Source organism: Cryptotermes secundus, unplaced genomic scaffold (assembly GCF_002891405.2).
Source record: "Cryptotermes secundus unplaced genomic scaffold, Csec_1.0 scaffold345, whole genome shotgun sequence".
Lineage (NCBI taxonomy): Eukaryota > Metazoa > Arthropoda > Insecta > Blattodea > Kalotermitidae > Cryptotermes > Cryptotermes secundus.
The window spans coordinates 908,680-927,303 of NW_019723306.1; the positions used below are offsets into that span (position 1 = coordinate 908,680).

Below are 18,624 nucleotides of genomic sequence, written 5' to 3' on the forward strand. Positions count from 1 at the left end.
AGTGATGTCCTCGAGCCACGTGCGTGCGATGTGGATGACCCTTGACCTCTTAGTGGCCAGGGAATGGAGAAAATCGCCTCGTGACTTACTGGACGAGTTAGAGGAATGGTTAGAATCCATAAAGACTTCCGCTAAAATAGATCCTCCTGCAAGAAGTGACGACAAAAGCAGAAGTACTGAGGGCACTACTCCAACTCTGGCAGGAACTGAAGATCTCCCCAAAGAAAAGAAAAAGAAGTTACGCAAAAATGTAAAGTCCACTTCGCATCGTGGGCCGTCCAGGTGAGAATGCATTTATTCTGCCATTGCACTAATTTTGTAATTCAATTGCCTTCGCCTTCCGACAATTCTGTCTATAAGGAAGTTTACAGCACTTACACAGGACATAACACATCCTGCCGCTTTAGCATGGAGTTAACGGTATATGAGATATTTTCAAAAGATTTTTTTAAAAAACACTTTCAAAAAAGGTGAAAGAAAGTTTGATTAAGAACACTACATTCATAATAATAATAAAAAAAGAATTTTGAAAAAGCCATAGCAAATTTTGTTGCTGTTAAAATGTGAGGATGCTTTTTTCTCCACACCAATCTGAACTGATGCACGTGTCTTTTCCCACCTTAATCTTCTCCTGCGCACTGATTAACCATCTGAAGCACAATGACTATTAACGCTAAAGACCCTATATTCTGCCTACAAAAAGTATTTCTGTTTTCTTGTACTATTTTACGATTAAACAACGATTATTTCTCTAGAGACTTTTAACCAGTTTGACTCTTATAACGGAAATACGATGTATTTCCTGGAGGTCAGAATTGAAAATTTCGATATCATTTAGAAAGTTTTCAGGCTACAACGTAGTAATGCACCCAGCAGCTGAAGGACTTGTTTATCTCGAATGTACATTACACATGAGCCCGTACTTAACATAGTTCCTTGTTGCGTCACTTTAACTAAAGATTTAGAGCTGTATCCAGCACGGTATCTTATTCAGTGAAGAGCCTAACGGATAGCCGAATCGGATCTCAGTATGAGAAACGCAAGGCCGCGCCATAGCCCAAGCGCTTAGTCGCTGGCTTCCCACCGCGGCGGCCCGGGTTCGATCCCGGGTGTGGTCAAGTGGGATTATTGGTTCACAAAGTGGCGCTGCGGCCACTTCTGGCCTATTGTACCAGCCCCAGATGATAGGTGTGGGTGATTGTGGAGCAATTGGTGGAATGAAGATTGGCAGGGGAAACTGAAGTACTCGGAGAAAACCTGCACAAGTGTCTTCTATCTGCTGTGATGAAGGAAGAACAAAGAATCACTGCTCATTCTCTCGAATGAACTGAACTAATTATTTCATAACTTCGGGGCGAACAGAATATAAGTCACCATTCATTGCCCAGCAATGGACTTTCGCGTCTTTTCATTGCTGCGGGGACGTGTGCTTAACGAGCCGTTAGTTAGCAACGGACTTTCTCTCTTGCTACACTATTTCGGCTTTCAGGCGACATGTCACAGTATCTTAAGTAATATATATTAGCATTATTTAGTAATACATCTTCGAATATCTCAGCGATTGTCGTTGTCTATTCGATATCTTTCCTAATTCGGATTTGGAAAATCTCGAATTAAAATTACGATCCGGACACCCTCTACCCTTTCTAATCCATTTTGATCTACATCTTCCAAATGGTCTTATAATTATTTTTTTCTGAAGAAAATTTTTGTAACAATTTTTATCTGTACCGTACGTGATTCGTGTCAAGTGCGTCCCATTCTCATTTTATATGATAGCCCTAACGCCATTCGTCGAAGAGTAGCAATTATGGTCTATAACTACAGGGACAATTTGCTTCCGCAAATTTCGAAGGAAATTAACTGAACTAAAAAATTGAAATCACAAAAATTCTCTAATGAAAAAACAAAATGGGACTGTGCAGTACATAAAACAATTTTAGATTTAGTAATGAAACAGGATTCTTAAATACCTACCACTCGGCGCTACAGCCCTGGGTGAGCCTTGGCCTCCTCTACAACCAGTCTCCACAACCAATACCTGCTGCCATAGGAATGGACCCACGCATGATGACCCGAGGCTGGCTGTTAGGTTTCTGAACAAAATTCTTTTTATAGGATGAGGTTGTAGCCCCATGTCCAACCCCCAACATGGAGGACCGGGGTATCTCTCTTAGTCTGGACCTTACCCTTTGACCTTTCCGGTATGGGTGACCATACGGGTAGTTAAACTATCCCCGACATAGAGGGCCGCGCCATAGCTCAAGCGGTTAGTCACTGGCTTCTCACCGCGGCGGCCCGGGTTCGATCCCGGGTCTGGTCAAGTAGGATCTGTGGTGGACAAATTGGCGCTGGGGTAGATTTCTCCGAGTACTTCGGTTTCCCCTGTCAATCTTCATTCCATCATCATAATCACCCGGGGCAGGCTACAGTAGGCCAATCTGTGGCCGCCGTGCCGAGTGGACCCAGTTGGATTCCACCCCCCCACTAAGCAAAATCGCCGGCATAGGATGCTTAAATACAGGATTACAAAAAGAGGAATATGAAATATGAAAGAAATGAAACCCAAACGGCGGATTTATGGCAGTGTCGCCTCAGCCACGTCACTGCAGCAGCCGGCGGCATCTAGAGACCGTCTGGACTCGATCTGTGCAAGCTGCATTGCTCCTGTCGCTGTGACTTGACGAATATGACGCGTAGTCTACAGGTAGATAATATTGTAACGTGGATGGACACAGCACTGCTAGTCAAGTCAAGTCAAAGTCAAAGTCACATTGCGACTGGCGGTTAGTCAGTTTTTCTGTCTTGGCATCGAGTTCCGGCTGGGGCTCATGACCAGATGTTTCTTTTTAGATGAAAGTTACTGTACTGTCCATGTGGGGAGCATTGCTAGGTAGCTGACCGACCGAATACACGCAAGGCAACAATGGGGGTGTGGCGTTTTCTATGGGGTCGGTTCCGTGACCGTTGCTATGCGATCCCTCGGTAAATACGTTCGAACAATATAGGCTGTTTTCTGAGTGGTCAGTGCGGAGGCTATATTGTTTGAACCTAATCCGGCCCCAAATGAACAGGACAGTAACTTTCATATAAAGAAAAAATCTGGTCATGAGCCCCAGTCGGGGCTCGACACCAAGACAGACTGACTGACCATCAGTCGCAATGTGACTCTGACTTTGATTAGATCCCTTCTCCACGAGGAGTTTATATATAATGTAATATTTCCGTTTCGTGTTTCTTGTTACGGGTCTATAACATTAGAAATTATTATGACATTTGCTCCGTAGGAATGCGAATACGTGCAATAGCCTCAACAATTAAAGTGATGCGTAAATATTACTGCAAACTTTTCGCATGCTCACTTTGCATCATTAATGAAAATTAAAAATAGCGACTATGGCTATTGTTAAGAGCGAATAACGCCAGGTCTCTTGTGCTTGAATAAACTGTATAGTGGTGAGTGATTGGATAGGGACATGCTTTACTAGATTCTCATGCTGGAGTATTTTCAATTTGTTCTGTTTCTGAGAAATAACACCAATGGTACCATGCTATACACAATGGAGACTCAGCAAGGGCAGGTAAAAGTGGGAAAGCAATCGATATATTTTCCTTTTAGCTGTTGATTGTAATTTGTAACCTTTCAATAGATCATCATTACTAAGAGACAGACCTCTTGGGTCGTTGTGACGTCACTCGAAGAGTTCCGTCTCACTAAAATTAAGAATCTGCCCTTGAGCTGGCAGAATATCCGACAAGCAGATATTGAAAGCAGTATTTGACAGTGTGTTAATACAAAGATGTCCGCTGAAGCTTAATGATAAATTAGAGTGGCATAAATTTAAGAGGTTTTGGTATTTGAATGTTTCAAATCATTCATTTTAGTAGCTCCTTACTTATCCTTCCAACTACCATTTTTCGTCCAACCAATAGTGTAAGCTATTGGTAACGTCGTTAAATAAACCATGAATAAAATACTGTGACGCACACATCCACTGCTAGGCAAAGACTCGGTAAACATATTCCCGTGAAAACCAATGCGCACAATAGGACATCCATTACTAAGCAACGGATAAGTAAATGTTCCTTCTTAACAGTAGTGGCCGTGTTTTCCGTGTGGTTACAAAAATGCTCGACAGCATAGATTAATATAGTAGAGTGAAGAGTCGAGTTTATGAATGCCAGCCTGCCGGGATCTGAACTTCGAATTGATTTGAGTTGGCATCTGCAGAATAATGGCAAGAAGGGAAGTAGGTTCTGGAAAGAAGACTTCATGTGTGATTTGAAATGACAGAGAAACTGTTATAAAACCGTTGCCAGGATACGACTAGTGAAGACTGAGTGTCCTAGTGCGTGTGTAACAGTGAACTGTAAAGTGTGTAGAACAGCGATAGCGCTGTAATTACCTGTAGTTCCGAGTTGTGTGTATAAGGTGTAAATAAATCCAATCGTCCAATTCAAAACCCGTCTTATAAGTCACTCGCAAACCCCCTCCACGTGACAATAAGAATAGAATTTATCAGAGTACTGTAAATTTATTTAATGATATTAGGAACTCAGCAATATACCCGAAGTAGGATTAGTACGTGGTAGAGTCATTAAGTTCGTGGAATGTGGTTTTATCGCATCATATTACAAGGTATTCACATACACTTACACAGATCCACATCGGCCCTCAAAATAGTTGCCGTTGGCCACTATGCAAGTCTGCCTACGTTGATATAGCTGCCGAAAACATTGCTGAAACATATTGGTGGGAAATTCCCGTACGGCGTCTCTTGTGGCATTGACGACTCCTCGGACGACTGAAAGCTACGGCCACGTAGCTTTGCTTTCAGGCGGCGAAAGAGAAAGAAATCGCATGGTGTGAGATCAGGTGAGTACGGAGGGTGTGGCAAAACGGTGACCTGTTGCCTTGCCAGTTCCTCTTGGGCAAGAACAGAGCGATAAGCAGGGGCGTTGTCGTGTAGCAACAGCCAATTCTACCTTCGCCAAGTGTTTTGCTAGGGGATTTGCCTAGTTTCTGGCAGAACATGATATTTGCCACTTGCATTTAACTGCAGTTCACAATAGAGGCAGTAGTTCTGCTTACACTGTTTGCACACAAATGCCTCTTGCTGTGACGAGAGATGAACTAACAGGACATCATATCGTGCCTCAACCTATCCGTAATAGTGCACTGCAACAACACTTTGCGGTCAGTCCACGAACTTATTGACTCTGGTAACGTAACTGACATGACAGGCTGAAGGCAGAGTTCATTCCCGAGTTGGGACAGGGATTGTTTCTGTTTTCACCGAGTGTATAAGGGCCCTGGAACACACCCACACTCTTTTCAAGTGTTTACTGGGGCTCTTTCCTCTTGTTCATACAGAAACTCGAAGGCAAGTATCTCGGAGACTGTCCACTGAAATGCTCGTGGATGAAACGGAATTAACATTAAGATAGACTGTAGGCTGGTTGCGAGGATTAGAGATGGTATAATAGACTCAATAATTTATTTGATCGAATATAGAATTAGTGGTGTTGAAACTTCTGTTACTTTAGTGAGATCTGGGCTTCTCAAGACGGTGACATATGTGATGTGACACCGTCTAGACTGGTGGAAGTTCACCGACGTTTTAGGAGAAATTACAGGCTCCATATTTAGGCTCGAAATGAAATCCCAATGAAGAAATGAGTGAGCCATATGTTTCGACCCTGAAAACTGAGACATTACTCACAAACGAAATGTCGATTGGAGTCTGTCAGACTACACGACACTACGTCATGTTCAGTTAGTTACCTAATACATATTAAGATTGTAACTTTTTTCCTTGTGTAGTCCATTATTACCGCGGACCCAACAGAGAACACCAAAATATATGAAAATTACTCCGTACCCTTGCCAGTAAGTATGCTGATCACGGTTATTAAAGTTTTGCAGTAGAGTTTTCGGATGCAATTCAAAGTGTCCCTCGTAGTCTATTTTCTAAATTACGTGATTATATTGTCAATTGTGGGGGTGACTTATAAGACGGGGTTTTGATTGGGAGATTGGATTTATTGCACCTTATACATTCATAAAACTCGGGACTATATACAATACAACGCTATCACTGAATTACACACTATACAGTTCACCGTTACACATGCAGTTGCGTTCTCAGTCTTCACTAGTCGTATCCTGGCAACGGATTTATCACAATGTCATTGTAACTTCAAATCACACATGAAGTATTCTTTTCATAGTCCAGTTTCTTTCTTACCGTTATTCTACTTCTGCCAACTCAATTCAATTCCTCTGCTCATGTCCCGGCAGGCTGGAGTCACGAAATTCGACTTTGTTCTATATTTATCTATGTAGCCGAAAACTTCTTTATAACAACTTTGCACGGACCACGCAGAAAACACAGCCTATATTGCAAAGGAGGTGTGTTTACTGGTCCGTTACCTAGCAATAAACATCCTTCTGTTGCGCCCTCTACGCCTAGCTGGAATGTGTTTACCGAGTCGTTGCCTAGCAATGGATATAGACATCTCAGTATTTTAATTTCTTTGTCTGAGTGTTATGCCTTCTTTAAAATTTTAGCTGCTAGATATTCTGGTACTAGCGAGGAAAGCAACTATATACCTGACAAAGAAATACAATTTTTTTCTAGTAAAGTGTAAATTAGAAGCTATTCTCTGCACGGTCTTCCATCAGTACAAGACAGCTGCTAATACCCCTTATTTTGTGGAAAGGTTCAAATGTCTAGCCACCTACAGCGAGAACTTAACCGCTTGTCAAAGATGAGATAAATGAGCCCCTAGCTCAGCCGCTCCCTAGAAGAAAGAGGACGTTTTTATAGTTATTAAAACGCTGCTCTACTTCCCATTCTGTCACGTGACGTGACAGACATATTTAAGTGCAGTAACACAGTAATGATCGTCACTCAACGCCAAGGAACTGAAGTCTTACACAGCCTCTTGTTAACTACCGGAACTCACGTTTTGCTAAATATTACAGTTATATAATGTCGATGTTGGAAATAAGACTAGTTAGAAAATGAAGAAAGCAGTCTTCTGGGATGTGGCACCGTGAAGATGTGGTGTTAACCGACGTTTCGGAAGAACCGGTTCTCAAGGTCTCTTGGCTTGCGGATTTCTTACGTTTCCTTCTACCCTGAAGATGGAGGTGATACGTTCCTCCGAAACGTTAGTTAACACCACAACTACACGGTGTCACATTCCAGAAGTCTGCTCTCTTCATAGTCACCGCCGTGAAAATCTCAGATCTTACATAGTTAGAAAATGTACGCACAGCATAACAATTCCTCCTGTCCAAAAGAAATTCTACTGAACTCTCTTATGTTAAACTTCATGCAAATACATTTAATTTATCGTTTCCTTACACGTGGCGAGGACTGACATATATATAAGGCTGCCCCATAGCTGGCTTCCCACCGCGGCGACCCGGGTTCGATCCCGGACTGGTGAAGTGGAATTTGTGGCTGACAAAGTGGCGCTGGGACGGGTTTTCTCCCAGTACTTCGGTTTCCCCTTCCAATCTTCATTCCACCAAATTCTCCATCATCATAATCACCCGGGGCAGGCTACAATAGGACAATCTGTGGCCGCCGTGCCTAGTGGACCCAGTTGGACTCCACCCCCAACTAAGAGAATTAAAAAAAATAAAAATATTAACACACACACACACACACATACTTATATACGTTGTAGTTAAAGGACGCATTTTCAACTTTTAGTTGCGATCTCGCCAAAAATGGTAGGTGTAAAGGGACAATGCGATGTCATCAAAGCAATGATCTGTAGTCCAGGAAACAGAAAGTCCAAAAGTCAATGTCTACAAGACATTGAGAAATGGCAAGATCTTTGGGAAGTGAGTTGGAAATAAGTATACTAGCATAACAAACCCAAAGTTCTGAAAGTTTGAATTATCAACAGTACTTTCAATACCTGTGAAGCGGGAAAGCGCAGTTGACTAGAGCGACTGGCTACGGGCTGGATGGCAGAACGACAGGAGTTCGAGTCCCTGTAGGAGCAAGAATTTTCTCATCTCCACGTCGTCCACCCAGCAACCTATCTAATAGGCACCGGGGGTAAAGCGATCGGGGCGTGAAGCTGACCACTCACCGACTAGTTCTAAGATAAAGAATACGTAGATCAATATATCCACTTCTCCATACCTCTTCATGGCGTAGTTTTTAATTAGTTAATTATAGGGAGAGTTTTACGTATATTTTACTATAATTTTCTGTAGGATAACACAATGGTTACTTGGGCACTACATGACAAGGATCCATATAGGCTTAAAGTCTTTATATCCCATTTCTATATAACCAGCTCATTGTATGACCAAGGTCGCAATACGAAATAATGTCTACCTATTGCCTTAGACTGCCAATGAGTGATGCAGTCTGTCACATTACCGATCGAGCTAGGTACTTCGTAATTCTCTCAGTACAATCGAGATGGCGGGTAGATAGCCATATGAAACCGATGCCTATGCGACTGAAACTGATCCGTCATAGCTACCACACTGATGTCAGAAATGCATCCAATCAGTATTTAAAAATTCCATTACTACAATGTTCGTTTCCATGACAATGACAAATCAATTAACGATGTTTAGAGAAATACTCATGTTCATTCTTATAAACAAACAAAAACCCGAACGTGTTGGCATAGCTGTAATGTTCTAGATTTGAATTCGAGAGAAGATTGGTACAATCTCGCCCAGGACATAAGCTATTCTGAGAATTGTCCCTCTCGGTAAATTCCAGGATGGTTGCCAGATTAGACCAGTTTTTAAAAATCGTTATCAATGCGTCATTCATCAGCAATCCTAATTTTTTACTACGTTCTGGTTACTCACAGAGTCGTAAAGAGAAGTCACACACGAAACGAATGACTGTCGTGGACAAAATCGAGGTTTTCTTTAGCACAAGAGATACAGAATAACCAGAGATTTCCTATCTGAATGGTTAAACCACTGAAATCATAGAGAAAATTTACATTGGAAAGATATACCTTATGTATTTATGCATTATTTAAAGAAGTTTTCAATGCCTCAGGTTTTATAGCACTGAATGATAGGATGATTGTAAATAACGAATTGGTAGAATGTCCAAGGAAGGCATCATGGACTAATTTGAAGGCTTACTTACTTACTTACTTATGGAGCTGAGCCCTTCTGGAGGAGCCGCCAATTCAGCAGCTACTCAAGAACTTCCCAGCATTTTATGGAACCTGAAATTCATTACCGTGTTCACAACAGCCCTCCACTGGTCCCTATCCTGAGCCAGATCTATCCAATCCATCCCATCCCATCCTATTTCTCTATTCAGTTATTCAGTATTGAGGGGGTGGGTTACCCCATGCACTGCGACCAGTTTCATCTATTGTGCGTCCCCTTTTGAATTTCTACTCTCTCCATACCCTACCGGTACTGGTGCTTGCTATCGTTCCCTTTCTACTGGCAGTGGTATCTAATAGCTAGTCCCTTTCTGTCAGTGAGGTCGCCCTTCCTCTGGCAGTGGTACCTAAGCTTCCCCATCTACCGGAGGTATTGGAAACTACTTGGGCAGGAAATTGCCTAAATTTAGCTCAGAGGTCTCCTAGAGACCTAAGATCCATTTTAATATTGTCCACCCACCTACGCCTTGGTCTTCCCAGTGGTCTCTTTCCTTTTGGCTTTCCCACCAATATCCAATACGCATTCGTCGTCTCCCCCATTCGTGCTAAATGCCCTGCCCACCTCATCCTCCTTGACTTGATCATTCTAATTATACTTGGAGAACAGTACAAGCTATGAAGCTCCTCATTATGCTGTTTTCTCCAACCTCCTGTCACTTCATCCCTCTTCGGTCCAAATATTCTCCTCAACACCCTGTTCTCAAACACCTTCAGTCCATGTTCCTCCATTAATGTCAGAGACCAAGTTTCACACCCATACAGAACCACATTACGAACAATGGACACACTCTACACACTCTGTCGGATTCTCCTCTTGATTCTGTTCTGATCCTGTCCAACTTCCGGTTACCTCCGCTCCGGTCTGATCTGATACCAAAATCAAAGTCAAACTCACATTGCGACTGACGGTCAGTCAGTCAGTAAGTCTTGGTGTCGAGCCCCAGCTGCGGCTCATGACCAGATATTTATTAGCGTTTGGCATTTACGGTCTTGTATCTGTCTTGTATCCTCTCTGACGAGAGGACGGGTCTGTATTTTGTATATGCTGCTGGTCCTTGCCAGCACAATTTTTCTCGGGTCCGTGTCCCTTGGGACTCGCGACCATATTTTACTGTCTCACTTTTGAGACTTCCCTTTTCGTCGCCTCCTACGATTCCCAGGGTCACGGTGGAGGTATTCGAGCCCACCTCCATACAGGTGAAACTCCGATCACCTCGTATCTGATCTGGTTATATCTGGTGTAGTCTCCCTGAGGTAAGTTCTTGGTGTCCCGAGTAGCAGACACCGCCCTGAATGTTTCCTGTTTCGCGTATTGCGATGCACCGGTCTCCAGCGGTTGGGTGGCGAGAGAACTTCACTTGCGTGATAACGTCTCCTGTTCATGCGTTGTTGCTTCAACCTGCTTCATCCCAACAACGCTATGGAACTGTGGATACCAAACCATTGCCTAACAGTGGGCGCCAGCTTTGACTCAATTTTTCTGGATCTTAGGCGACACGCCACAACATTATAAAATTTAATTCTGTCTTCAGCGTGTATTGAACTGGATCCCCTCTGTAGTCTAGTGGTCAGAGTTTCTGACTACTGATCCAGAGGTCCAGGTTCGATTCCCGGCGCTACCAGATTTTTTTCTGAGAAGTAGAGGGTCTGGAACGGGGTCCATTCAGCCTCGTGATGACAATTCAGGAGTTATTTCAAAGAATAGAGGCTCCGGTCTAGAAAACCGAAATTAACGTCCATGGTGACTCGTTGCGCTGACCACGTGACATCCTCTATCCGCAAAAGTTGCCAATAAAATTCGCCGACAAGCGGCGGTCGCTCGGTCGGTATAATTCGCTTGCGGACTAAAATCACGGAGTTTGTTTTTGTGTATTGAACTGCGAGATTAAGCAGCGCTTCCTTCTCTAAACAGATTTAACCAATTGGACCTTGTAACTGAGACTTCGTGTATTTTCTGTGAGGTAAGAACTGACTTATTTTTATTCTAAACGACATTAGGGAACTCGTTCTCGTCTTTCATACTAGAAAGAGACTCCACATGATTTAACTTGGATTTATGAGGTTGTATGATTTTAAGGACTCCACATAGGGCGCCGCTGACAGAAGAAGCGAATTCTAAGTCTCCCTATGTCTGTCTATCTATCNCTATCTATCTACCTATCTACCTCCTTACCTACCTACCTATCTACTTACCTACCTGCCTACCTATCTACATATATACTTATCTACCCTTACCTACCTACATATCTACCTATTTACCTTCCTACCTACCTATCTACCTACCTATCTACCTTCCTACCTACCTGCCTACCTATCTACATATCTACCTATCTACCTTCCTACCTACCTACCTATCTATCTATCTATCTATCTTTATTCCTGTTGCTCTCACTAGAATCATAGCACATCCAGGAATCGCCTCGTTTCACTTCAGTTTCTTAATCTTAGACAGTCGTTAGGACACCTCGGACGAGTGATCAGCCTGCCGCAAGGCCGCTACCTACACACAAACACAGAATAGAAGCAGACAAACATCCATGCCTCGAGTGGCATTCGGACACAGTGTTCGAGCGAGCGAAAACATTTCATGCCTCAAACCGCGCGTCTGTCTGTGTAGAACACAAAAATATCATGGAGACTGTCTCGGTGGGTGAGAGACACACAAGCTTGCATGCAGACAATGTCATTTATAACAGACGTAAACAAATTGCTTTCAAGCTAGGAAACAAAATAGATTGACAAGTAATGTAATATTGGATCATAAAATGAATAAGGAAGTCAGTTTTGCTGATTCTAGTCAAAGCATATAACCAAAATTCGAAATTCCAATGCGACGTTTTTGCTGTAGTGAAAATTCATATTGTAGTGTTCGGAGATATTGCAGCTTATAGTCTGAAATATTGGGACCAACGTTTCGGAGGAATATATTGTCTCTATCTTCAAAATTGAAAAGTTCTCACATTATGATTGTGGATAACATGATTTAGCATACAAATCGCCGGCAAGGCTCTGCTGGACCGTATCCGAGCGTCACTGTGCAGCTGTGTACGTGCAGTCAGTCTATTCATACGTTGATGTACTTTTAACTGATAAACATAACTTTCTGTAACGTCAAATGAGTTCGTAAAGGAACATTTTGGAATAGTCAAATAAATTACAAAGGGTGTAAGAAAATAAAGTAAATCGATTAAGTCTAGAAGTAAGGTCGCGCCATAACTCCAGCGGTTAGTCGCTGGCTTCCCACCCCGGCAGCCCGGGTTCGATCCCGGCTCTTGTCAGTTGAGATTTGTGGTGGACAAAGTGGAGCTGAGGTGGCTTTTCTCCGAGTCATTCCGTTTCCCCTACCAATCTTCATTCCACCAAATTCTCCATCATCATAATCACCCGGAGCAGGCTACAATAGGCCAATCAGTGGCCGCCGTACCGAGCGGACCAAGCAGGACTCCACCCCCCAACTCGAAGTGAATATTTTAAAAAAGAAGTCTAGAAGTCGCTATTCTGAAAAAGGAATATTATTCAGCAGATATAAAAATAAAACCAAGAAATTATGAGGGCTAATAACCCACATTCCATTCATTAAGATGTGTGTATTTCATATCAGAATTACAAAATTAATTAGTAGGTATTTTTTTCCTAAGCCCCAGTGGACCTAGGCCTACCTCCATGAACTTCTCCGTTCACTTCGGTTTTTCTAGATCTTATACATTCGGTAGGACTCCTTGGGCGGGTGATCAGCTCGTCGCAAGGCCTCTACCTGTACACAAACACAGAAAAAAGCACACCCACGATCCAGGCTTCCGAGCGAGCGAAGACAGTACATACGTTAGACCGCTCGGCTACCGTGACCGGCAATTAGTAGGTTTAGGTAATGAAGCAAAAAAATATATAATCTGAGGAATTTTTGAAATTAGATGGTCCTATGGTCCTAGCTGGGCAATTTTCATGACGACCAGTCCAGGAATTCAAGTAATATTAAGCTTACTGCCTGTGCAGTATGAGAGGCTGTAATGTCGGTGGGTTAGTGATGAGAGCGATTTCTCAAGTGCGCCGTTGAGATGGGCTCAGGTAACATAATATACATACCAAGTTACATGAAGATCGGTCCAGACCCCTCAGGTAAAATTAAATTTATTACCTCATCAATTTGAGAGGCTCCGGTGTTAGTATTTCTAATGGGTGGAATTTATTAAATATGCTTTGAGATGGTTTGAAGTGGCATGATGTAAATGTCAAGCTCTATTAAAATCGGTTCAGGCGTTCAAAATTTATTACGGAGGATATACACATACAGACACAGATAAACAGGCAGACAGCAAGGTCACCTCATAATTCTTTATTTTTTTTTTTCAAAATATTGGAAGAAGGATACAAATAATATAAATATAAATACTCTAAAAGCCAGATTTAAAGAAACTATAACGCTGTGGTTTAGTGGTCAGAGTTCCTGGCTACAGATCCAGAGGTCCCGGGTTCGATTTTGTGAGAAGTCTGGAACGAGGTCCACTTAGCCTCGTGACGATAACTGAGGAGCTATTTCAAGAAAATAGAGACGTCGCTATAGAAAAACGAGATTAAAGGCCGTGGGGATCCGTTGCGCTGACCACGAGACACGCTCTATCCTCAGAAGTTGGTACTAACTTCACCGACAAGCGGCGGTCGTTCGGTTGGTATAGTTCGCTTGCGGACTACAAGCCACGGAGTTTGATTTTTATAAGAGATTTCGAAACATCAGGTCGTTGAACGAATGCTGTTAGCACCAACTACTGAGATAAAAAAATCAGGGTTGAACAAGATCTCTTACTGTTTCCATGCTTTGTGAGCCCTTGATAAACTCACAGAGGTGTACTTCATTTCAAATGTCACAACATCCTGGCCAGGAAACAGTGTTCTAGTATGAACTAGGGACCAGTGTTTCGTACAGAATGTGTGATCGACTACAGAGTTTACGTCACCCGAAAACTTCGTTATAAAATCAATGCCTTTCATAACAGAATATGGAGGGGGTACAACTGCATAACGATGTCATTGTAATTTGTACGGGATAGCTCAGTCGATATAACGACTAGGCTACGGGGTGAAAGCCCGTGATTCGATTACCGGCAGTAGCAAGATACTCATATACTTCTATTCACCTTAGTGTCCAGACCGGTTCTAGGGGCCCACTCAGCCCTCTATACAATGGGAACAGGGGACTAACTGTCGATCTTACATCCTCTCACCCCCATCTAGATCCGAGGTCAAAAGTGTTGGAGCTATACCTCCACTCCCCCCTATGCCTTCATGGCATAGTGCTCAATTGCATAATTATATAGGGGAATGTAGCATGAATTAAGAAATTTGGGATGGAAAGAGTCAAGTGAAGAGACCTCTTGGAAATCCTGGTTTTAGTTGGTAGGATAATAAAAATGACTTGTAGAAACATGAGGGGGAGACTCAGCTGGCTCAGGATAGTATCCAGTGGCGAGCTTTTGTAAACACGGCAGCGAATTTTAGGGTTCCAGAAACATAGAACAAGAAATTGAGTAACTTAATGACTGCTGGCTTCCCAAGAACGGTTCTGTTCGTTAGAGCTTGTCACTCGGTTAGTTAGTTAGTTAGGCCGCGCCATAGCTCAAGCGGTTAGTCGCTAGCTTCCAAGAACGGTTCTGTTCCTTAGACTTTGTCACTCGGTTAGTTAGTTAGTTAGTTAGGTCGCGCCATAGCTCAAGCGGTTGGTCGCTGGCTTCCCACCGCGGCGGCCCGGGTTTGATCCCGGGTCTGGTCAACTGGGATTTGTGGTGGACAAAGGGGCGCTGTGGCAGGTTTACTCCGAGTACTTCGGCTTCCCCTGTCAATCTTCATTCCACCAATTGCTCCACAATCACCCTCACCTATCATCTTGGGGCTGGTACAACAGGCCAGAAGTGGCCGCAGTACAAGGGACTCAGTCACACCCCACTAGCAATAAAAAAATAGTTAGTTAGTCGGACATCTGGATTGGTTAGTTTGAAAAGGAAACATTTCGCATTTCAGTGAATCAACATATTCCATTTTCTAACAAACCGAGTCACTTACGTTAAAGTTGTGCCTATTGATTTCTTTCTCCGATTTTCAATTTATTTCTGTGTATTTCCTTCCTTAACTTCCTGTCACTTCTATGACTTCTATGACTTCTACGATTCGTATTATGAATTACATTCTTCCTGTTTACACCTCTCTTCTATTCAGTCTTCTCTATATCCACATTCATTTCAATTTATGCACTTTTTTTGCGTCGAAGTTTCCGAGTTTTAAAATCTCATTTGAGGCTAAAACAAGATTCAGGTAAACAACACAAACCACATTACGCTGAAAACGTGCACATGCGTCGTACATTCTTCGGGAATAAACATCGAATTATTTGTTTTCCATCGGGACACGGAAGTTGATCAACATGAATCAGTAGAAGTTATTTTTCTGTTAGTTGGGGGTGGAGTCTAGCTGGGTCCACTCGGCACGGCGGCCACTGATTGGCCTATTGTACCTCCCCCGGGTGATTATAATGATGGAGAATTTGGTGGAATGAAGATTGGCAGGGGAAACCGAAGTACTCGGAGAAAACCCGCCCCAGCGCCACTTTGAACACCACAAATCCCACTTAAGCAGACTGAGGCAGGTTTTCTCCGAGTACTTCGGTTTCCCCTGCCAATCTTCATTCCACCAATTGCTCCGCAATCACCCTGGCCTATCATCTGGGACTGGTACAATAGGTCAGTAGTGGCCGCAGTACAAGGGACTTAGTCCCATCCGACAAAGAATAATTGAAAAACAAATAAATGTTGCGACAACGCGACGTGGATACCAAAGCTTCTGACGAATTTACTCCCTATATCATGAAATTTACTCCTGAAGATGGAGGTAGTACGTTCATCCGAAATTTCTGTATGCACTTAACAAATTACATGATGTCATATTCCAGAAGAACGGCATATGAACCTTCACAACCACGAAAATATGAAACCGTACTTATCTGTTATTTCTCTGTTAGCTAGTACCTAAAGGAGATGGTTTTTGTTTATAGTAATTTTGATTGTTTAATAAAATGTGAGCCGGTCATGGTAGCCGAGCTGTCTAAGGCATGTACTGTCTTCGCTCGCTCGTGTAAAGCGCGATTGTCCATAAACATATTCGTCCAGTTCCGAGACCCACACAATTTCTTGTCGCGTTTCCTAGGAAACTTACGTAATATCTTACCCTTGAAAGTATATTGACGCTTGATTTAACATTAAAAATTTCGCATATTGGCTACAGAGTGTGTAATGCAGCAAAGGGTTACGTACATGTAGAAGTAGTTTTTGGGNTTTTATTATTCTTCGAATAAACAGTCTTAATCATTTCTACTTGTGTAAGGCAAAAGCAGTGTTTCCTTTCAGCAGGAGATAATATTTTAAATGTTATGTTGATGAACATGGTAAGCAAATGCGCACTGAGAAGAGAAAGAGAGAAACTAGGGTAGGGGTTGAAACAGCACCACATAGGGACATGGCATGTCACAGTCCTCTACCAATATATGAATTCCCTCCCTGGATCAATAAAGCACAGAAGTGGAATTCGTGAAATTTCACGAAGAAAACTTTGCAAAAGAAAAGGAAAACCTGGGTCTGACATCCTGATCCGTATAAAGTAAATGTTTAAAATACTTTCGCTCCATTACAGGGTGTTCGAAAAGTAACAACGTCAGGGGCAAATGGTTCTATAGCTTTCATTCTTTCTGTATTTTTGAGGCAACTTATTAGATATTTGGAAATGACAGTAACAAACAAAATCGCATGTGGAAAGAAAACAAGAACAGATTAAACAGAGGGAAAGCGTGCTACCATACGGTTCAGAATCTGTTTTTTTTTTTCCTTTTAAAACCAAATTCGATTACAATATAAATACAGTAATTTAACCTGTTACTGTAAAAGGTGAAGCTAACCCTGTAACAGGGCGTGGAGGCCCATAGGTTTCTGAGTCATCGAGGCTCACACATGGCGGGGAAGTTTGTCAGCCTTACGCGCCGGCCTCACCCCCCCCCCCAGGAAGATTCCTGATTCTCAATTCTGTTAGTGGCTGAGTCGACGCCAGGGCCATAGTGCGGCTGGAAGGATTAGGTCAATTGAAAAATCCAATGACCTAATCGGGAAACGAACCCGTGACTTTCCGGCTTGTAGCATAGTGCCTCAACCAACTACGCTACTGCGGGCCCCCCTGTTACTCTTGTATGCGAAATAAACGTGGTTTCTAATACGAAAGGAAGGACACAAATTAAGGATGTCTGACAACGGGTTACTGAGGACAACACGTGGGTCTAAAAGAGACAGGAAGTTACCGGAAAATGTAAAAGTTTGCATAGCGTCGAGCTTCATAATTTGATCTCTCAACTTAATGTCGTTAAGTCAATGAAATCAAGAAGAATAAAAAGTGTGGAGCATGCACTAAGGTAAAAAGTAAAATTTTCCTTGTGTTTAATTTATCACCACGCGATGAAGATGCATGGGGAGTGGATGTATAGATCCACGTATTCTTCACCTAGGCATTAGTTACAGATGAGTAGTCAGCTTCACTCCCTGACCACTTTACCCCCAGGGAAAGAGCCCCCGATACCCATTAGGAAGTTGGGTATGGCACACAACAAGTCTGGATGATGTGGAAAAAAGGAAAATCGTGTTCCTACCAGGACCTGAACTCCGACCTCTCGATCGTCCAGCACGTAGCCAGTCTCTAATCTGGCTATGTTACTCCCATATCTGGAGTGGGAAATATAAAAATGCATATAATATTTGTTATCGTAAAACCAGAAAAGTAGAGGCCATTTTGAACTTTGGTATAGATGGGGGGTAATATTAAAATCGAGTTTAAATAAATACGTTGTAAGGGTGTTAAGTGAATTACGCTGGCTCTTAATTTAGTCCAGTGGCAGGTTCTTCTAAACATATAAATAAGCGTTCGGATGACTTAAAAATGATAAATTTCTTGGCCAGTTTAATGATTCTGACATTCTCACTGCTAACTGCACTGTATTGGCTTTCACCGCCAAACTAGAAAAAGGAATGAGCCCTGAATATGAACTTTTATTGTTCCTTGCATCCTGTTGTGTACTAGACGAATGTTAAAGTTAATCTACCGACCACACAACACGTTTTTTATTTACTGCCACACTACATGTTTCGACCTCAGGAGGTCATCATCAGGTGTACGAACACAATTTCACAATCACACGCAATCACTTCCTTTCTCCACTAATTTCCATCCTGTATCCTGTTCAGATTCACGCTCAAATAATATGTATAAGTTCTTCTTATACCATATAAGTTAAAAATATATAAGTTAAAAAGCTCTTCTTATAAAATACAAGTTAAAAATACCAATGTCAAAAATTAAGATTTAAAATTCAAAATTCAGTTCCCTGTAGCCAGTTACGTTATTATCACTTGTTTAGAAAGTTCG

General features: G+C 42.4%; 1 protein-coding gene across 1 annotated transcript in view; it reads left to right on the forward strand.

Annotated features, from left to right (window-relative positions):
• The window catches only part of LOC111861758, a 44,709-nt gene continuing 26,085 nt past the window's right edge, over window positions 1-18,624 (forward strand). Inside the window, exon 1 of the mRNA XM_023846590.2 lies at window positions 1-282. Coding sequence (XP_023702358.1) covers window positions 5-282 — 278 coding nt within the window. The 5' untranslated portion in view covers window positions 1-4. The remainder of the gene's footprint in view (window positions 283-18,624) is intronic.